Source organism: Diadema antillarum, unplaced genomic scaffold (assembly GCF_040938485.1).
Source record: "Diadema antillarum isolate AM-2024a unplaced genomic scaffold, OU_Dant_1.0 seq00000912_RagTag, whole genome shotgun sequence".
Lineage (NCBI taxonomy): Eukaryota > Metazoa > Echinodermata > Echinoidea > Diadematoida > Diadematidae > Diadema > Diadema antillarum.
Window position 1 is genome coordinate 48,155 of NW_027271768.1, and position 22,997 is coordinate 71,151.

At 39.0% G+C, this 22,997-nt stretch overlaps 1 protein-coding gene across 1 annotated transcript in view; it reads right to left on the reverse strand.

The window, feature by feature from the left end:
* The window catches only part of LOC139741262 (histone-lysine N-methyltransferase EHMT2-like), a 71,821-nt gene that overhangs the window by 45,492 nt on the left and 3,332 nt on the right, over nucleotides 1–22,997 (reverse strand). Inside the window, exons 2-15 of the mRNA XM_071651858.1 lie at nucleotides 17,169–18,675; nucleotides 16,373–16,501; nucleotides 15,327–15,388; nucleotides 14,222–14,317; nucleotides 12,804–12,892; nucleotides 11,743–11,797; nucleotides 9,231–9,547; nucleotides 8,392–8,510; nucleotides 7,711–7,777; nucleotides 6,977–7,059; nucleotides 5,188–5,342; nucleotides 4,193–4,267; nucleotides 2,844–2,945; nucleotides 1,035–1,139 (exon numbers count right to left, since the gene is read on the reverse strand). Of these exons, the coding sequence (XP_071507959.1) occupies nucleotides 1,035–1,139; nucleotides 2,844–2,945; nucleotides 4,193–4,267; nucleotides 5,188–5,342; nucleotides 6,977–7,059; nucleotides 7,711–7,777; nucleotides 8,392–8,510; nucleotides 9,231–9,547; nucleotides 11,743–11,797; nucleotides 12,804–12,892; nucleotides 14,222–14,317; nucleotides 15,327–15,388; nucleotides 16,373–16,501; nucleotides 17,169–18,675 (2,961 nt within the window). The remainder of the gene's footprint in view (nucleotides 1–1,034; nucleotides 1,140–2,843; nucleotides 2,946–4,192; nucleotides 4,268–5,187; nucleotides 5,343–6,976; nucleotides 7,060–7,710; nucleotides 7,778–8,391; nucleotides 8,511–9,230; nucleotides 9,548–11,742; nucleotides 11,798–12,803; nucleotides 12,893–14,221; nucleotides 14,318–15,326; nucleotides 15,389–16,372; nucleotides 16,502–17,168; nucleotides 18,676–22,997) is intronic.

A 22,997-nucleotide genomic window follows, 5' to 3' on the forward strand; every position in this document is an offset into this window, starting at 1 on the left:
TCATCGTTTTTCTGGGCCATGATTTTCTGACTTTCAACGTAACAGAAACGTGTCCGAAGATTTGGATTTAGCGCCGCAGCTAGACTCCGCCCCCAGCAACGAGGGAGTGATCTTATTGGTCAGTGCGTTGCATCGTGATTACTGATTGGTCATGCACAGACCGCTGGCGCTAAGCTTGAATGAACATCGCTGAGGTTGCTAGGAGCATGCCTTCTATATCGGTGAATAGTGTCTTGCCTCCCCTTGATCATGATAGCGTCGGAAGGAAAACTTTGAATGCGTTTTTCTCGAAACTCTGATTTCCTCAACTACTTGACATGCGCTAATGAAATCATCTATATCTCCGCAACCGAGTACTTTCATGAATCGTGTTACATAAGAATATCAAGGAGAAAAGTCAGGGAATAATGTCATGCCAGTTTCAGAAAATTGTCCTCCCCCAACTTTCGGATCCTTTTGTTGTAGTGGGTCACATTTGAAGTCCATCCTTATTTCGACCTCACCCTTCTCTGGCAATAAGTTTCACAATAAGAACTATGCTAGCTCCATAAACTGGAAAGTTTCCATGAAATTTACCTGGTACCTGTATGCAACGTATCAACCAGAGTGGGAATGAAACCTCTTTTGAAATATGACTGCACTTTGTTTTTTGTTTGTTTTATTTAATATACAGTACTGTACTGTACGAAAAATGTTAATTTCCCACGCAATGCTTGCTTGCTTCCACCGCCACCACCTTTCTGTCAATGGTGCCACTTCAGTATAAGAGCTACCCTTGCATGTTATGGCACTTCCATGAAAGTGGGTAAAATCACAGTGCATACACATATCCAGGATGCACATTAAGTTGCATTCAAGAATGGCATACGCTTCTCCCAATTCTCCAGAATCCTACATTTTTTTTTTTTTTTTTTTTTGGGGGGGGGGGGGGGGGGGGGGGGGGGGCTTCAATTCACCATGACCGCTTCCCAGTTCTGGCCATTATCAACCCCATCCCCCATCCTACGTTATGGAGCTTGTGCTTCATGACTAACCTTGTCTCTGACCAACGCATCAGCCCCGTGCTCCAGCAGAAAGCGGACTGAAACAGCGTTCTTGTAGTCTGCTCCCCAGATGACTGGTGTCCAGCCTCCGTTGTCCTGACAACCAAACAGCAGTGGAAGAATGAATGCCCATGATCTTGAAATTCTCTTGCATTCATTCTTTCAGTGCGGTTTACTATGTACAAGCGTTGACAAGTTTATTTCAATTTCTACTGATGGGATTTACACACAACTGGGTATGGCTAACATGGGAACTTCAGGTATAAGACTACAAATGTGACCCTGCATCACAAAACTATTGAAAAGTCGCCTGACATGGGCTTTAGTTGAGGGAAGACATGAAAGAGTACACTCTATGCTTTAAAGGGGCATTCCAGACGATTTTCATAATTTCACATCATGTAGTACATAAATTGACAACTCCATGTATAGATTTGTGGAATTTATTGTGGTTCTTGAGCAGAGAACCAATACTTTTAAAAGCCTTAAACAAATTACACTGAACAAGGATGACATAGGAGGTTCACATAATTCTGAAATGTAGCAGTGTAATTCCATTACAATACCGCTTGCTTGCGAGTTCACCTGTGTATAATCTATGCATGCCTTCTTCTTTTGTTCTGCTTCCTTGAGCCACAACTAAAACATTCTTATGGTGACTCTGCCATGTCATCATCCTTGTTCATTGCAATTTGTTCTAAATTTTGAAAATATTCTTATTCTTCATCCCAATTATCACAAATTCTGAAACTCTGTCCCTAGTATAACTAATTTATAGTTGTTCAAATGAAAAAAAAAATTGAAAATCATCTGGAGGTCTCCTTTACAATGATGTGTAACTCAAAACAACTGGACCTTCGTAACCTGTCTAAATGATGGAAAAAAGGAAACCCTTTGAAAAAGTCTTTAGTTCTACTCAAGAGCTTTACTGAGGTGTACTCAGTGCAATGAATGAGACAAAAAACAGGATGTAACACTCTGACAAACACAATGAAGGGATTATCAAATTAAGCTAAAATTTTCCACACTCGTTAAACAAATTCTATTCACGACTGATACCAACTTTAAATACAGTAGCATTATCTTTTCAAAAAATATCAAGGGTTGAAAGTGACCAGCATGTAAAGGGTTTTCACGAAATGAAAATGAGTCTCCAACACATACAATGTACCTATCACACCATAAAAATAGTGTTCTGTAAAACCTGCTTAAGATGCAATTTCTCATTTGTTTTATAAACCCAAATTTTAAAATTACATAGAAGAATTGCTCTTTCAGAAAATATGAAATACTGAAGATTGACTCGGTTCAACATTTTGAGTTCTCATGCAAAATCAAGGTGTGCAACTTTTTGTCGGTTTTGTGATACATTTTCACATATTCTCTAACCTTGTTTGGGTCTCTTTTGTTATTATCAAATCACATCTCGAAGGAGTTGATATAAAGGTTTTAGAAACTTGTCATTCAATCTACCAAAAACAAGAATACAATAACAGAGTCAGGAATTTTAGCAAATCAAATTATCCTGCTAGCAAAGAGATAATTCACATAAATGTTTCAATCCTGAATCACCAAGGTCAAGTATAATCCCACCATTCACACATTTGTTTGAATAGTCCTTCATCGTTCCAAGATCCTTTCTACAAAATTCAAAGTTGTCATTTTAGTCGCTGAATCGCCGTGATATTTTGCACTTCTTCTCAGCTATTTTACCAGCTATTTTTTTTTTTTATGGTGATGGATCAAAACTGAATCAGGCATAGGGGAAAAAAAAAAAAAAAATCATAGCGCCAATCTAACCTGTAAGTTCAGGTCTATCTTGCCGAGTGTGAGGAGATAGCCCAACATATCCATGTTGCCACTTTTGGTCGCTATATGGAGCGGGGTAGACCCCTCGTCATCCTAGGGCAAGGAAAAGCAAAAGAAGCAGCTGGTGCTGATGTATTTCACCCTTTGAGAACTGGCAGGCAAACAACATTCAAAGGAGTATGCCATTTATGACAGCTGTGTTGTCAGCTTAAAAACAAATATGACAAAAATTGAATCATCACTATCAACACATTAGAATTAGAGATTCAGCTCCACAATGGTAATTCTAGTTCCTGAATAAATACAAGTTACCATTTTGAAAGATCTTTTAAATGCATTATTCATCTGTGACTGTCGTGTAACATCCAGCCACATAGCAATGATAATCTCTATCTGATAAATCAAGGCAGAGATATAAATGATAGACCTTAAAGAGACTGTACAGTACTGGTTGAGGTGAGGATTCAGGTCTGTAACATTTTTAGTGAGATGATGGGAAACTTCTTATGAAATATGAAAGAGCATGTAATTTCAAGATGGATTCAATGTCTATTTGATGAAAATTTGCCTTGAAATGGCTGAGATATCCGAAAAAGCAATCCTAATGAAATTGCAGGCCATGACTTTCATTAGGATCTCTTTGTTTTACCCTGTTAGATATCTCAGTCACTTCAAAACTGATATTCATCAACTTTTAATTCACTTTAGAATTCTATGCTCTTTAACATTTCATAGAGTGGTTTCTACATATCTCGCAAAACGTTACAAGCTGAATCCTCACCTCAACCAGTACTGTACAGTCCCTTTAATCTCTCTCTCTCTCTCTCTCTCTCTCACACACACACACACACATACACACACACACACACAAAACCCCTTCTTTTTCAAGGAATTTTGTTTCAAGAAACTGAGGACATCAGCAAAGCTTCCTGTTATTTCACAGCATGCCAAAGTCAACAAAGGAGGTTGATGTCTAAAATACGGCGTATGTGATTACGAGCTGAGAAAACGGAAGACAATTCAGTCTGTCATGCTTTTGGGTCAAGAAAGTCTTTTCAGACCAGTTCTCTTCCTGCTCACACAACTTTTGTCCCTCAGTGAAAGCAAAGAACATCAAAAGTGTTTATCAGGAGCATTGGCTTTCAGAAAGCTAGCCCCGCTCTCTCTGCTGAACAGAGAATTGATCCAGCGACTATGTTGTTGATGCCATGTCAGGAAAATGTAACTTAACCCATTGAGGATGAGTCCTGAGTATACTTTGGCAAGTGACTATGGGAAATGCATGTTGTAGCAAAATCAATCCGTCCTCAACGGGTTAAAGGACTCAAAGGATTCCTCACCTTGTGGTTGATGTTGGCTCCACACTTCACCAGGTACTGTACGCAGGCCAGGTGACTGTTCTCTGCAGCAGCATGCTTGGGGGGGGGGGGGGGAGGGGAGATTCAACAGCAAATGATAAGAGAGAGAGAGATCAATTGAAAGAGGCATCTCATAATCAAGACTATAAATACACAAATGCTCCAAAAGAACTATTAGGGCACTACCCTAAAGTGCTGCATTCATCTCAACAGGCAATTTTAATTCTAAAATTAAGGAGGATTTCATATTCTCATGCCATAGACTTGAGGGAACAGCTGGTTTCTCAACGAGCTGCCTTCAGGGTCAGGGAGACTTGGCTGATCTGTGACGAGCACACACAAAGAAATAAAAAGTGTATTGCAGTTACTAAATGTTTTAAAAAAAATTTGTCTCAAAATTATGAAATTTAAGTACATCCCATTGGTACTAATTGTGTAAATGTTAGCAAAGAGAAGAGTGATTCCATGCACGTAAGCATCGAAACAGCAGGAAGCCAAATTTTTCTTGCTCTGATCACTACCTTGACACTTCGGCAGTGATCAGAGCGACATCTTTCATTTTGCTAGTCCTTGTCCCTGGGTGTGTTCAAGCGCTCTCTTTAAGCATACTGTACTGTACCATTCTCACACTGGAGGAGCACACGAATGCTCCAAAAGTATACCATACCATACCAGAAGTTGGTATGAGAAGAACGTGTTGATTCTCATTGTTTGAGGATACCTGTATGTTTTCATAGGCGGGCCAGGTGCATGACCCTGTTGCTACGAAACGGGTGATCCCTCTGACTCGATTCCAAAAATAAGTCACGAGGTACACTTTCTCCACAGAGTACTCAAATGCTGCCACAGTGGCATGGCATAGTACAGTTTGGTTTGCTTTGCTTTTGAGCACTCAAAAGTGGCCAAAGGTGCATTTCTTATCACCAGCCTATAAGAGTAGACTTGCAGAGTTGGCCCACTCTTGGGGCACTCCTTACCAGTGGTGTGGCGAGGTTAGCATCGACGGCCTCAATGTTGGCTCCCGATTGGAGCAGGAGGCAAATGATGTCAAGGTGACCTTTGGCCGCGGCACCGTGGAGTGGCGTCTCCAGGTTGTGGGCCGGAAAACGGTAGTTGGGGTCAAAGCCCTCGCCTATAGGCAGGTGGGAAGTTACCATGGGGATAATCAAAAGGATCAATATGAACTTCAGAATTGTAGTAATCACTAGAGATTTTCTTCAATGTCTATTCATTCTAGGAAAAGACAAGTAACAACATAATTGGTTTGGGTTTTTGTCTGTTCTTAATGGCAGATCACTCGTAAGCAAGGGTGGTTAGCTTTAACCCTAAAAGGCCCCCCCCTCGACATTTCGCGCGATTACTCTGCAACACCCAATGCTCTCACCACGATGCTCTATGACTTTTTTCTTTCGAGTTTCCCGCACATTTTGACACCAAATTTGTTGATGCCCGGGGGTACGGTTCTGAAGTTACATAACTTTTTGTACATGCTCGCGAGACCAAAAATGGCTCAAAAATGTGATTTTGTGTACAAAGTCAATACAAATTGAGTTTTTTCACATTGTTTATATAAATATGCTTATTTTTACTCTCAATGGCTAAAATTAATTTGTTTTAGTAGAATTATGCTTCAAAAAGGGTCTGCCACAAATTTTGCTGGAAAAAACAACAAAAACAAAAGGTCGAAAACAACAAAAACAAAAGGTCGAAAAAACAAAGAAATACATAAGAAATTCATAAAACAATAAAATAAATAAGAAATCAATTTTGATACCGAATTTTTTTTCAAGTACATTTGCTAAGAATGCCACAAAGAATATTTAGACCAAAAATGAGCACTTTTGGAGCTTTATTTATTGATTTAGATCAAAAAGTCTGATTTCTCGCATAAATTAGCTTAATTAATCAAAATAAAATAAAAGAAGACCATTTTGGAAAATTTAAATATACGATCTTGTAGATTACATCGCACACTACCATTGTGCAAATTTCCGCGGCGATCGCGCGATCCACGGCCGAGATCTTAAGGGGGGGCCCTTTAGGCCCCCCCCCCCCCCCCCCCCAGTCTTTCGAGCTACCAAAATAGCCCAGTCTTTTTAGGGTTAATAAAGGCCGTCTCCTTTTGCCAAAACCAAAATACGCCAATTTTGTTTACATGCAATTTCTTGATTTTGAATACACCTCTGTGCACTGAATCCACTTTTTCAGCACGCATGAAAATCTATTTTTTTTTTTTTAACTTTTGTTTCTTTTCAATCATATTACAGAAGGTGATTGATTATTAAAGAATTGTACACCATGTTGGAAGACATCCTAGCCTTTTAATAACTAGCTTGCAGTGCCAGAAGTGATGCTAATAGGCTAACAGTACTTTGCCTGAAATTCCAGAGAGGCATATGAGCATTTTCTGGTATGCAAAATACTGCATACACAGTTTGTTTTGTAGTGTATTTGTTTCCCTTGAATTTTACAAGTCGACTGATATTTGCGAATTCAACAGCTCATGAAAATGAGCTGTTGTAACACAAGAGCAAAGTAAATTGTATCCACAGGAGGAATTTGATTTTCCTCTCGGAAATTGCTGATTTTTCTCTTCATAGTTGATGATACCTCTCATTCAGTTCGTCATAAGTGTTTCTTGACCGCGAATTCAATTACTCATATAACTATCTTGCGAGTCCCAGAATTCCCCCCTATTTAACACATAAAGACATGCTGTGAACATAACACAGAGATAAGTGTCTATGAAAATGTTTGACGACTTACTTAACATCTGGAGGACTTTGTCTACTTCTCCCTGAGTTGACGACATAAATAAATTCTTGGGGTGGAAACGCTGCCGCTTGGGGCTGGAAATTAAAAGACACGTTTTGAATATTTTGAAATTATTCACATGTTGATAAGAAAAGGTAAATAATATGATATCAAACCCCCTAAAACACACACACACCATAGAAAATGAATGCCGACATTTCAAATGAGACAATTTTTACGTTACAAGAAAACAACAACAAAATATTACTTGGAAGAAATGTCTGTATTAAGAGCTAACTTTACATAAGCATGGTATAACTTCAAGGATACAGAAGTGAAAAATGACAGCTGAGAAAATACTGATGTCTACAACTACTGGTAGAACTTTGGTATAGAAGCAGGTCTGCCAACATTCCCACATCCAAATCAGGGAGATTCCACACAATAATCAGGGAGATATCTGTGTGGTACATGCATTTCAGTGGGCGAAATTAATTCCCAAATCAGGGAGATTTTGATATTCTCTTATTCAGACATGAACAGATTTTGACATTTTCAGGGAGACCCCTGCAGAATCAGGGAGACTTGGCAGCTCTGTAGAAGTAGTTTTGCTGATACACTGTATGCCCCCAACTCAGTTTATCTTCACATGGGAAAGGAACAAAGTACATGCAGCATTCACTATTCATTTTTCATTTTGGTTTGTACAAAAACTTTACAGAAAGATAGTAGAGATTTCAACTTACTTGACAGGATCCAGAAACTCCATTGCCTTCTCAAGCGTCTCTTTGCTAGGTCCATCGGGGAGGGAGGCTATTGGGAAACACAGGATTATAATCATCACAGCTAAATTCTACACAACTATCACACTTCAAAATGATATAATGATGTCACAATCAGTATGCTCAATAGATATACATGGGGCATGAAAGCAGATGAAAATAAAATCATTGTTTAGTAAACCATCCAACATATTTAACCCATAAACCCACCACACTCATGTGTACTCATCTTCAACAGAATGTAAAGTCTATTTACCAGCACACAGCAGACTACTGCCAAGTGAATTGTTTCTTGTGATCAGCACACTGTTATTTTCAGTGAGTAGTGTGGCACGGTACTCTCAATAATGTCATCACTTATGGAATCCTCCCAGCATCTTTGTTTCATTCATTTACCCGTTACAAAGTCAATCTGACATCTGCTATCATACATTTTAAATCTACAAATAAAATCCCTTGTGGAAAATTTGCATCTTGGCCTTCACTGAAAAGTTAGTGAACATTTTGTGTGGTTAAGCGTTCTGCTGGGAGAATTCCTTGCAGTGACAGTCTTGAATCAATAGGTAGGGGAATCAATACCATTGTGCTTCTAGACCAAGACTTCCCCCTTTTGCTTCTAAAGTTCAAAGGTCACTAGCGGCTCACCTGTAGATATCGTGATCCCATTCTTCAGAGTAATCTTCTTCTCATTCGGACTTGCCTGGGCCACTCCGTTCTCAGCTGGGGTTCCCTGGGTTTTACCTCTCTTTGACGAGATTCTAGCCCTGGATACAAACAAGAAGATTGAGAGTTCAACAATTTAAATTCAGGTGTTCTATTTGACACACATCACTGCTGTAAGAAGTTACAGAAGGAGGCATAAATTTACATATGTAACATAATGGTCTGCACTAAGAACAAAAGAAAGGACCAAGCTACAGAAGGATATAAAAACTATGTGTGCGGTTTAAATTTGCCTGTTGTGAAGGCTACACTTGGCCTCTATTCACTTATGAATTCATTTATTTACCCAATCTTCTTCCACCACTGTAAGAGCTAAAATCCAATCAGGTACAGCAATGTGATGAAACATATCACTGCTCTAAAACTAATGAAAAGAAAAAATCACCTCTACACTTTATTGTCTGCTGCTCGCACACTCTCTTTGCTGTTGTGGGAAAGTAAGAGCACTGAAATCTGTACAGGTCGACACACAAAAATTTGCGCAGACCATGAAAGATATCCTGCTCTTAACAGATTTACTTGTAATTTGTATCTTACACATATTGTTCTTCATCAGACTCCTTTAAAAGCAGTCTAAAAACTCACTTGTTTAAAGCCTCAATTTGACTACTCATTACATGTACTTGATATTTGTATGTCCTTTATCTCCTTCACTTTCTCTTCCTTCCGCGCCTAGAGCACTCTGCAGAGTGGATTTGGCGCTATATAAATCATATCAATTATTATTATTATTATTGAGCTCTGCTCAGGTCTACACTCACTTTGTCTTGTCTTTGGCAGCAGCTTCCGTCTGGTCCTGGCCCCGCCCGTTCCTGACCGAGTTGAGGACCGTCCCCGAGATGCCGGTCAGAGTCTCCAGCAGCGCCCTGGGCAGCTTGATCTGGCCGTAGCTGAGCAGGACGGAGCCCGGCAATGTCTTCATCTTCTCCAGCTCGGGGGTGACCGGGAGCTTGACCTCCTTGGCGAAGGTCGCGTCGTCTCCGCAGTGCGGGCAGTAGAGGGTGCCCTCAATCTCCCGGATGCATTCCTTGTGGAAGTTGTGGTGCACCTTCTCCATGGTGCACGACATGACCGAGCCCTGGAAAGAAGTAAGATAATGTTAAAGATGTACTTAATTCCTATTAAAGGCATATGGACCCGGTGGTTTAGTCGTATGCATACGCAGGCGCACAGTGCAAGTTTCCTATATAGACCTATGCTATCAACTCCTCTTTAGTGCTTACGCTGTGATCCATTTCCACGAGTCGGAAGAAGTCTGATACACTGTAGTCAGTGGTCCAATCACATTTCGGCTCACAATTCGGCTGAGGGGGATGATGGCTTTAGCAAACTTCTTTTGTGACGTCATATTAAGAAGCACATATGCACCCACCCTGGCATTACTACAGACTGCATGATGTGCAGAGAAGACAACGATGGCAATGTTACCTAGCAACACCTACGCGCTTTACTCTTGATGACAGCTCAACTTCTGCAATCTTCATATCAATGCTAACGATGATCGGCAGCATCACCAACAGCGCTCATGCACCCACTGGGTCCATGCGCCTTTAACCTGTTGAGGAAAACAACAAGCATTTCCAATAGACCTTGCCCGAGTATACTGTAAAACATAATATATTCGCGGCATGACATTTTCGCGAATTGGAGCCGATGGCCTTTTTTGTGTCATGAAATTTTCGCGAATTGACACTGGCATTCAATGCAAATAGTGTAGACAAGAACTTTTGCGTGCATTTTAATTTCGCAAATCTTGGCACTCGTGAAATTCGCGAAATTAAAATGCACGCATACATTTCTCGTTTTACAGTACTCAGGACTCATCCTCAACGGGTTAATACCAATCACCATTATAAACATTGACTACAGTAATCGTAAAATCAGAAATTTTCGTGTGCATGAAACTTTTCACAAATTTCACGGGGAGCCAAGAATTGCAAAAGTACAATGCAGGCAAAAGGTCTTGTCTACACAATGCATTGAATGTCAGTGGCAATTTGAGAAAACTTTCTTGCCTCAACAAAGGCCGTAGGCTCCAATTCACAAAAGTTTTATGCTGCAAATGCTTCTAGTTTTACAGAGAAGTGAAGAACAGCACAATATGTTTAAATCACCACAAGGGTGATCAAGTGTAAATATCAGAACATGAAACTAATACTTTTTGAGTTTTCTGTGCATTAAAGACATAAATGCTGTGGGTTTACAATTGGTTAATATCAGCATAAGATGTGAAAATCACAAAAAGTGTGATGTGTGAAATATAAAAATGCTACTTATATAATATAGAAATACATTGATAATTTACAACTGGTTAAAAAGAGCATAGGAATGCGCCTCTCATGACAAATGTGATTAATATCCAAACAGGAATGTCAAGCTTTACCAGTTTTCTGAGCACTGCACATATCAAGCTATGCTAATCTTGAAAGAGACAGTGAACATAACTGTTCTATGTATGCTTGTGTGATGACCGTCATAGTGTACGTTTTTGTCCATGACAAAGATTATTATGATTTAAGGCCTCAAGAAAAATGATACATAAAGTTGATATGCAAGAACACACACGCAGTGATCTGTTAATGACCTTCAACAGGATTTACTCTGAGAAAGGATAACCCATCTTGTTACAGCATCATGGTTCCCATGGTTACAAAGGCAAGTAAACACACCAGCATCAGTTCTCCAAGGTGAATGATGCCATCAACGAGTCATATCTTTTGTGACTCTCCGGAACATCAGAGAAATATCATCATAACCAGTGTGTGTAGCTTGCCATTTAAACTTCAGAAATATCAAAATTTAAAATACAATGTGTACCAGCACTACAGCTCTGAAGGTCAATCAGTTCTGTGTGCCAAACTATTTGGTGAAGACTTATGATTCATGTCCTTAACCCACTGGAGACTAGCCCTGAGTATACTTGGGTAGGTGCCTATAAAGGGAAATGCGTACTACAGCAAAATCAGCTCATCCCTAATGAGTTAATGACATCCCTTTGTTTTAAGTGGCCAGTACGGGATAATGTTTCAAATATCAAGCAAAATATAAAAACTGGGCAGTCCAACCACACACAAAAAGAGGCGCTTGCCTCATGCGCATACCCTTTCACAATACAGATGTAAAGTTGGAGCAAGTAAAATTGGAAATTTTAAGAAAACCAAGACTAACTCATATACAGATGTATAACAAAGAATTGATTCAAAACTTAGAGCTAGCACTACTTTTATCTCGTTTATTTGTTTGTAAGCAGCATAGCGAAGAAGGCATCTTTACCGTTGAGCAGAAACAACCGCAGCCTGGACAGCACTTGTGTTCCAACATCTTTAACCTGAAGAACAAAGGGGGGGGGGGCATTTTAAGAGTAATAAAAAAATTTGGCAACCATCTGGCAAAGGCAGAAAATCATCATGCACACACTGTTCACATCAGTGACTAATGTGAATAAAAATTTGTTTCGCCTTTGCATACTGGCAGTCATTCTATTTATAAAATGATGGTGTATTTCCGTTTCCGCCTAAGTTTCCATCTTGAAATACAATTAAATGATAGCTAAATGCCGGAAGATAATTTGTCCAGAATCTTAGACAAAATAGTGGTCCTGCCAAAATTACCAACAGTTTGCAATTACCGAATGACACTCGCAAAGACCTTGTTTTAAAAGCCTTTTTATGAAAGTCTTATCTAAATTTTCTCATTGTTTGACAATAGCATCTAGACAGGATTTGAAGACATAATGATGTATTAAAGACAACAGACAAGTGTTACAAAATTTGTTCAAGATAGTACATGTATATTATCTTGCCTTTAAAAAAAGCTTGAAATCCACACAATGAGGAAAATCCATGAATACAAGCAATCGATCAAGATGCCGGCTCATCAAAATATGATAGCAGAACTTACACAAGTAATTTAAATTCAATCCACGGATAAATGTCATCACAAGACTGAGACAAGTGTAAAAATAGGCATAACTCCATTTGCATATGTGAGTATGCATTCATCATGGGATGTCTGTTGGTACATGCAATGTTTGATGAGCATTTAAATGCAGTAAAAATTTCCATACTGTAAAAGTGGAAATCTTTGCACATTTCGTGCGACCAGAAAGTAGTGCAAAAATAAAAGCGCACAAAAATTTATGCCCATCATTGTTCCACTGATTAATATCATGATTCCCTGGAATCAAACAAGCAAAATTCATCTCATCCTCCCAAGTGAAAAAAAAAAAATTAAAAAAAAAAAAAAATTACGTAAAAATTATTCCCTTTTACAGTAATCCACACACTATATTCAAACTCCCTTTGTAGATCCTGACAGTATGTTTTGGTGGTTACCTGTGGTCTGGGCAGAGGGCTCTGTAAGGTATGCGAGTGGATGGTCTCAGCACAGTCATGGACTCAACTTTGTTTCCACAAACAGCAATCTGTTAGAGAGAGAGAGAAAAAAAGAGGAACATAAGCATTCTATGATGGAAGATGGACAGCTTGTGACAAATCGAAACATTTCCACCAATAAGCACTGCTGTTACTGACATTTTTCATTTCACAATATGACCTTCATCTGATCCTTATAAATGATGATGATGACTAATAATGATGATTGTCTGTCACTAGGCAACACAAATGCTTATCTAAGTTGCTCTTTGTGTTTGTATATGTAATTTGTCACTCTATTCACTTTTTTTTTCTGAGCATTAAAAATGCACACACATAAACAAATGAAAACAGAAACACACATGCACTCTCATTCTTTGATCTTCTCTTTCTCTCTGCTGTCTATGTCTTTAATTATGAACATTAGCTGATATGAATAAAAGAGAAAAGTCAGTGAGTGCATTAAAGATACAGCTACAAAGTGCTACAAAGTGCACTGGAGACAGTTTGACAAAACAAGTTTGTGAAAAGCATAAATGTTTCCATGGCTACAAAGCAGCAGATAAAACACACCAGCATCAGTTCTCCAAGGTGATTGATGCCATCATGGATTCAACTTCTGTGAATCTCTGGGACATCGGAGGAAGCTTTCATCATGACTGGGTTTTATTCACCAACGCTGCATTTTTTCATTATTCCGTAACTTTTAATACAACTATATATAACTATAACTTATGTTAAAAGTTTGCATACAGTATATTGAGTACAAAACACTGTACATCTTTAGTAGTTCATCATGAAGGTTTAGAAAAATACAGCACCTGAAAATGGTCGTTTTCGGACAGTATTTTTCATCATTCCATTGCTGTCAATGTTTTAATCTATTACAGGGTGTTTTTTTCTAATTACCTCTTTTGGGAATCAACATCAAAGCACAGAAATCCAGTATGTGATGAGTCTGACACTTTACAATCACAACTACATTGCCAGTCGACCACTGATCTTCCCTCACAAAATTGGCAATGCAGAATAGTTGCAAACCAAGAAGGTATAGAAAACAAAAAAAGACAGTGATGGTCTCTTTCCATTCTGGCTCTGAGAAAGTATACCTTTCATTACAACAAGACTGCCAACACTTGGAAACAAAATCAAGAAGTTTCAAACAAACAATCGGGGAGATACGTAAACAGACAAAGATAATATCCAAATCAGGAAGGATTTTAAACTCTGCGGTGAGTGTACACGAAGAGAAATTTCAGTTCTCGTGGAGCATCCCGAGTGAGACTTGGCACTTCTGTTACGAGAGTGAGGGATTGGAGAGAGCCAGAGTAAAGAGACTGCATTGTTGAAACAGAGAGCGGTGCGGATGTTTGACTCACGTTTCCTTTGACAACCTCCAGGGCCTCGCAAGTTGTGGCAACAACAGTGGCTGGTCGTTCTTGTTCCATCTTACAACAGCATAGTGGTGGCTCAAGCTGCATAAAGATACAGTGAACGTGATTTTTTTATTATTATTGTAAGTTTCTGTAATACGTTGATAACAATATCTTATTGATGATGTTTATGATGATCATCATAATTACCACTAATCCATACACTACCACTAGTACTGCTGCTGAAACAACTGATTCTACCACTAGTACATTTACTACTCGGCTGTGAGATAGAACAAAACAATGTATGCTGAAAATTTAGGAAAATTGACTAAGTCACATATCTCAATTTGTAATAATGAAATCTAACTCTAAAACAAATCTTGATATCAGAACTTATCCCGATATTGACATACTTGTATGACGCCCCCTCCCAGTTGGAAATTTTAGAATTTTGTAGGCAAAACAATGTAGGTTGTGATGCACTTGCCCCTTCTTAGCACTCTTCAGTCATGAGCTTGGTAAAACAATGCATCTACATGCAATGCATTGTTTTGCTATCCACATGTATACACAATAATAGGCTGCACGGCCTCACACAGTAACATGCGCAGAGACATGTATGTGCGCCATTGATCGGGACTTACACTGTTTTGCCATAGCAATACCTTGGTTGGGATCAAGCGGTATAGACAACATATGTTTTGATTTATGCAAATTGTTCCAACAAAAGGGGTCTGGTGAAGTCAATTTGCACTTAATATATTACTGACACTGTTGGTCCATTGTGGGGAAAGTATGAAAGATTTAACAAAAATACAAAAAGAGCCGTATGTTTGCAAAACTTCAGACTCGATTTACCAGAAACGAGGTGGCATATACATGTAGCATTCTTTTGTCATCTTACCGCCCCACTACTACTGTTACTGCTACTAGCATTATAGATCATAACAGCTGATAATGACAACATAAAAGTAGTAACAACATGACAATACTAAAACAGGTTAAAAGACACAATCATAATTGTACGGTGTAGGTCACTTTAAATGCTGTTGATCAACTTGGTAAGATAGACGGATATATTGTGCGAGGGGGTTTTCCCCTTTCCTACCCCTCGTTTTGGATTGTCTCCTGCAGCATCAGGCAAGGTAAGTGGCACAGGAGCTTGCTTGTCTGGAAAGAAAAAACAAAAGAACAAAAATGAAAATCTTACGATTCATGCAAGGCTTACAGTACTGAAGCCAGGTGGTGTTTCATAAAGCTGTTCTTAAAGTTACGAACAACTTACGAGCGACTGGTGATCAGTTGTGATGTGCTATACTTAACAGAATTTCAATAAATCAGCACAAGAAATGATCACCAGTTACTCATAAGTCTTACGTAACTTTAAGAACAGCTTTATGAACCCCCCCCCAGTTGGTCCTGTACAAAAATTTGTGTAGATCCTAGAATCTGGCAAGTAACATGTTAAAGTGATGTATGAGTGTAAAGAGAATAAATACATCTAGGAAAACACTTGCAGCAGACAAAACAAGTGTGAATGGATGCCAAATCATCGAATTAGAGAATGCTCAGTAGACAAAGTTCATTTGTGAGACAAAATAGTAAAACAGGTCTAGAGGAATCAGAAACATTCTATTCAGCTTTGGTCTGGAAAAATGTGGCTGAATGTTTCCTTTATAAATAAAGAGGAAAATGCACGAAAAGCTCATAGTTTCCATTTTTTTTTTAAGAATAAAGACTGATTAAATATAATTTTTAAATTCAGCATTTAAACAAAATTGTTCTTTCATGATTAAATAGAGACACTTTGTTGATATACAATATTTACATCCGACTTCCTGAACTATCTCTAAATACACCTTTAATAGTCATTTGGCACACTTAGGGTTAAAACTTAAATACGGTTTTGCAGGCGACTGCCATTATAACAAAGCCATCATGACCAGCAATTTTTTTTTTTTTTATTGTATCAAAATTTCATTGTAACCGAAGGGAATTCTGCACCATAGACTTTAATGACAATAACTTTGGGACCTGAATTTTTACTTCATAGTAGCAGAATTTTGTTATTACTATGCTCATTGTAACAGGAGCACTCTGTATAGTGAATAATGCTTTCTTCCTCTCCGTTACATCCTTACAAGCAAGACTCACTCTTTAAGGCATAACTATGGTCGGATGATGATTCATGGCTGGTGTGGGTGGAGGAACTGTTGCTTCGGCGAACCTTTTTCCTTGGAAATCTTGCATCGCCACTGCACTCAGACTGACGATCCGTTGAATCTGCAAACCAAAACCCTGACTCTTGGTAAAGTTGTTTACTACTACCCAGCAACTACTATATCATATGGTGACACTGTGGATGTTCGACATTCACTTTTTCTGGCATCCAACTCAGCAAATCCTCTCAAATACAGGATGATTTTGTTTAAAGCCACATAGGCCCTCTCAAAACTTTAAAGGACCATGATGGCAGAAAATCTGACACTGGGACTTCAGGAGCTTGCAAGTGATATCCTTGAACAATAGTCACCTTAATACAGAACCATTAAAATAATAACACATATGACACTAAAAGAACAATATCACTCACCCTACTAATACCAAGGTAATGACCCGTTACAAATGTCACATGAAACACTTATGCACTCATGTATCTAATGTCTACCTAGTATTTGCTTGCTTGTTTGGTACTCTAGTGACAACTTTGTGAATTTAAGATATACACGTTATTTGATCTTTTGTTCAGCATTAATGCCATGATTGACTGGGCTAAAACTGTCACAGATTACACATAGCATCAATCAGGATAGCTACCACAAGTTAAATGCAACAACACTGCATAAAATAGGACTGACATCCAGTTATCATTTGTACTTTGTCACACATGACATGCAGATTGTCACAGAAACAACATCAAATATTCCCTACAAGGAAATCTTTTACTTACCAGAGTCAGATATATTTTTATTGTGTCTCTTCCGCTTGGAGTGCTGGCCAAAGTGGGTTGGCTTCCGATGCCTGGTGCTACGTTTCACTGGCATGCCTCTGGGGATGGCTGTTCTGTCCGGAATCACAGAGCCAGCATTGCCAACAGGAAAGTCGGCAACAGGAGTGGAGGCACCCGACTGAATTGTCTGCGACTCTGCCACTGCACCTACAACTGGCTCAGCTGCAGCTTGCTGTACAGATGGTTCATGATCCAACTGCTCACGGACAGATTTGTCAAATGGAGAGTCCTTTGAAGCTTGGGTGCCAGAAGGGTCCACAGGTTTCATCAAGGTGTTGGACGGCATTGGTTTTCTGGACCTTCCAGCGGCAAGTTGCTCGACATCTACTGCTGATGATTCCTCAAGAGTTCTCTTTGATGCAGCATTTGAAGAGGAGGCGGAACCTTGAGCTATGTCAGCCACAGGTGTTGCTACTGTTGGAAGTGATACTTCCAACCCACTTTTTTGGTCAATGTTTGTCCTCAGTCTATTCTGTTTCTTGTCACTAGTGAGCATGCTACTCATCTCTTTGTTCATGGCTTGATCTGATGCCATGGACGAACCAGAGGTACTGCTAGCCGAGTCCAAACTACCATCTGGTTTATTGCTATCATCAGTGGAACTGCTGACGCCACCCTGTGACTGTGTGTCCTCACCAGGAAGGGGTGCCATCTCAAAGGCATCATCACTTTCTGCCTGGTCAGAGGTCTCCACAGCCATCTCCACATACTCTTCAATGCTGTCTTCATCGTCATCGCTGTCGGCACTGCCCCCTCTGGCCTTCTTGGCTGGGAAAGACTTCCTCGCCTTCATGACCCTGCCAGGGCTGAGCTTCTCTGCACTTCCAGGAAGGGCTTGGTCATCGGCACCCTTGGTCTCCACCTGGAGAGGCTCACTACACTCAGCAACTGGCTCTTGTGACAGCTCCCCACCTGCACCTACCTGCATGGACGCATTTTCTTCCCCCTTGGGTGTCTCAGTTTTATCCCCTGTTGCCTTGACTGCCTCCCTGCCCCGATCCTCCTCGTTCTCTGTCTCCTCCGCAGAGCTGCCTCCCTCAGAATCCTTGGTCAACTTGGAGGTGGCCCTTCTGCCTGAGCGACGACGCTGGCTGAGTTCACTGTCGCTGTCGCTGCCTTTCTGCTCGCTCGACTTCGCTGGAGGAAGGGCAGGTCCTGGTCTTGGAGGAGCATCTCCACTGTCACTGCCAGCTTCGGTTGACTTGGAAGAGTCAGTGGATTTTGCTGCCTTGGAGAGATCGGTCGCCTTGACAGTCTTGGAGAGGTCAGTAGGTATGGCACTCTGGGAGAGATCCGTTGGCTTTGCAACCTTGGACAGGTCACTTGGCTTGGGGGTGTTTGAGCCTGCATTTGGTTTGGACTGCTCGGCTCCTTGCTTGACCACCTTCACCGCATCACTTGGCTTGGATGTCTTTGCCACTTCATTGGGTTTGGTGACAACTTCGCCCTTCAATAATCAATAAAAAGACAGGAAAAGATATTCACATTTATAGTAAAAGTTAAGTTTGTATGTTTGCTTTTCAATGTCTGCACTGAATCCCTTGGCTAGCAAACAAAGAGTACCAAGGCACATTCTGTAATCAAATGTTTGGGAGTGTAAGTCACCATGCAAAGACTTTCTAAATCAGGAGATATCATATCAAATTAAATTCAATTCTTGAAGATTAATTCACACAGTATTTTTCAAGTACAATCTAAAGGGAAAGTCGGGTATATGACGTAAAAACTTTTAAAACCAACAGCTGTATTTTTTCAATTGAATTGAAACTTTCAATGTTCCTTACTACAAAGGCGAGACAAAGAATCAATTTGTCAAGAATATCTGTTAATTTTACATTGATTTCTTTTTTTTTTCTGTATTGATACTATTTAATCTGTACAAAAGAGGAAAATATCTTATGGTGTAGACACCTGTAGATAAGAACACACGGGGGAGGGGGGTGTTAAGATAGACAATATCTTTACTTTTCATGTGTTCTGAAGTTGCCTGAATCAAAGCTGTCTAAGATATTCGTATCTGCCCCGCACAAGAGCCTAAGAGTGTGAATTAAGTAGCAACTTTTACTCCTCATCTATTTCAAAAATTATAATTCAACAATCATGTCTTTACCAGTTCTTGTTCTTAATCATTGATTATATATGATGTTGTAGAAGTACTAAAATTAATGATTGACATGAGCAGACACACAATTTGTAAAAACAGAGGAAAGAATTAAATTACAAATTTCCAATCACAGCAATAATACTGACAAGAACGTACACATTCTCACGCACACACACACACACACACACACACACACACACACACAACTCTCAGCATTTGCTTGAGAAACAGGTGGTAAATATGCACGACTAGCTGCCAATTCTTCCTGGTGGTGGGGTGAACAGGAATGAGCACAGGATGAAAACAGATGCAACCATTCTTTAATGACCAACATGCTCATCTCAACTAAAGTGTGGGGAAGAGTCTCATGTCCAAAAAGCAAAAGCAAAACAAACGGTGAAAGTCAGTGGAGTTTCAAAGAAACTGAGCTTATGAGATTTTTTTCCCTTTTTAATAACTGTGATGATAGTTGTGTACAGAGTGTATAGGGAATAGAGAGGCAACTTCCAGTGAAAACACAAGTGTTTCTGTGAAGTACATCAAGAAGTTTCAGGTTCTCTCTCATGGATTGATTGGAGCTATCCAGTGAGCTCTTTGAACAACTCTGGGTTCTCAAAGATTGACGTACGGCTGTACTACAAACTATTGCTAAATTTGCTCAATCTCTCTATTTTTCTTTCTTCTTTTTTTTTTAATAAAGAAAACAAAATTTGTTCTTTTGCAAACAAACTCCTTCTTTGCCATTGGAGCTTCCACCCTTGAGCCTGGGGCAGGGGTGTGCCATTGCCACCTTAACCCGTTGAGGACGGGCTGATTTTGCTACAACATATATCTCCCATAGATACTTGCCCAAGTATACTTGTGACTCGTCCTCAACGGGTTAAGCACTATGGGTATCCCCTCTCTTTCACGAAAGCAGAGAGGAAATGTAAATACAGAAGTTCAACAAAAATGCATGTGGCGCAAAGCTCGCAATGCATGTGTGACATAGAACAAGAATGATCATAACTGATTCAAGTCTGTAGCCAATGTCAGCCAAGAAGAAAAAGGGTCCAATTGGATGTTAATTCCATGTCAAATATCAGCAGAATACTTTCAAGAGCATGCATTCATTCATTTCCCTAATATTGCACCTCTCCTCTTCAATGACTTTAATAATACACTGTGACCTATCACCACAAAGGCTTGATAACATTGAAACATTGATTTCCTGACATTTGATATTTGCAAATCCTCCACACCCTAAATTTCTCACTGATAATATGTCCCACTGTTGATCATTTACAAATCACACTTGATGCATACATACTATGTGTAGAGTTCAAGTGTATCACAAAACAGATAGTGCAAAAAATTTGGCATAAAGCTGCAAATAAAAAAAAAAAATTCTCAATAAACTGTCATGGTGATGGCTTATTCTATAAACAATTTTTAATAAAACTATTTTTCACATTGATTTTACTGATTAACATTTTCATGTTGGTTATTCTTATGGAACCCTAACTCCTCACATTTTAGAACTATTTTGAAGCACTCAAGCTGAGTTTTTTTTTTTTTTTTTTCATCTGCAAGTGTTTGCAAGGAGCTTAAGCTATCATTAAGTGTGTAAGAGATCAGGCATTTACACAAATTTGCATGTAATTGCAGGTGAAGTTATAACCATAGATCAATGATTGTATGTTTCAGAGAACGTGATGGTTTTAAATTTTCAGCATTCTTAAAGAATACCATTTTCACAGAGATATTAAAAGATATCACACTCTCAAGATCTGTATCTATTCAAAGTTTTTGTTTCAAAGCAAGCAGACTTTGAAATTGGGCAGGACATGGTTGAGATACCAAATTGCAGGTTTTTAAACAAATCTCTACATTTGTATATTTTTTTTACAGAATTGCATTGTACCATGACATTTTTTTTTTTTCTTATGCACATGCACCACATAGATCATATTCAATTTCAAGCATTGGTAATTGTAGGTCAATCTTTAGAACCATTGATTTTCAATTTCAGAGCCAGTGATGGAAGACCTGAGTAGCTTCAAACTCTTTGCAGGGGGAAAAACAAACCCTGTTTTCCCACCTTGGATTACAACATGAAGCAGGCCTTCACTTGTGCTACAGGAGGCAATACTTTTTGAAATGGGTAATTTTGTGAATAACAGTTTAAAGGGATGGTACAGTATTGGTGGAGAGGAGAATTGGGCTTTAACTTTTTGCGAGATACCAAGGAAACACTTATGAAATAGTACAGAGCATATCATTTTAAGAGGAATTCAAAGTTTATTTGATGAAAATCGGGTTTGGAATGACTGAAACATTTAAAAAACAAAGTAAAAAATAAGCGATCGTAATAAAATGTGGGTCCCACACTTTATTAGAATCGCTCTGTTTTGGATAGAATCTCAGCCATTTCAAAACCAATTTTCATCGAATAAATGTTGAATTCCTCATGGAATTACATGCTCTTTCATATTTCATACAAGGTTTTTCATTATCTCACCAAAAAATGTTAGAAACCTGAAATTAGGTCTCAACCAAAACTAAACTATCCCTTTAATATTGTAAAAATCTGCAATAAAAAAACAAACAAAACTGTTAAATGTAACACTTAAGGCAGCAAAAGTTGTTTCCCCACCCATATGGTAATGGATAACAAATATTGAATGTATGGTAATTTACACCATGTCTCATATCTGCTTTCCATGTAATACGAGCCTGATGTACAGTACATCATACATTTTGTGAGTATACTGACATTCACAAAGTCAACAAAATGCCAAAATGATGCATCCTCGAAAATATGTGACCCGCTACAACAAAAGGATCCTAAAGCCGCTGATGGCCGAGCCAAGAAAATCAAGTTTGAAGTCACATCATCAAAATTGGTCAAAACAACCGGATTTCTGTTTTTGGCATAATTTTGTAGTCTAATGTTTTGTCTATCATCTGCCGAAATTTCGAAGCTAAATGATCAACTGAAAGACAAGAAATTAATGTTTTTCTGGACCATGATTTTCCGACTTTCAACGTAACAGAAACGAGTCCGAAGATTTTGATTTAGCACCACAACTAGACTCCACCCCTAGCAATGAGGGAGTAATCTTATTGGTCAGTGCGTGGCATCCTGATTACTGATTGGTCGTGCGTAGACCACTGACGCTAAGCTTGAATGAACATCGCGAAGGTCGCTAGGAGCATACCTTCTGTTGTCAAGTGGTGAAAACTCTCTCATCTCCCCTTGATAATGTTAGCGTCGGAAGGAAAACTTTCAAGGTGTTTTTCTCGAAACTCTGATTTCCTCAACCACTTGACGTGCGCTAATAAAATCATCGATATCTCCGCAACCGAGTACTTTTATGAGTTGTGTTATATATGAAATTAAATTAGAAGAGTAAGGGAATAATGTCATGTCATTTTCAGAAAATTGTCATCCCCCGATTTTTGGATTGTTTTGTTGTAGCGGGTCACATATGTGCAATTTATCATTGCAAAGATAGAAAATCACTTAAACTTTGCATCATGAAAGGAAAGATATATTTCCTCATGGCAACACATATGTTGATCACATTTCACCACTCCCAAAACAGTCCCAATTAAAATGGCTACAAATCATATGGCATTTAGTATAACAGTACAGTTTATATGCATAATTCTTAAGCACAAGA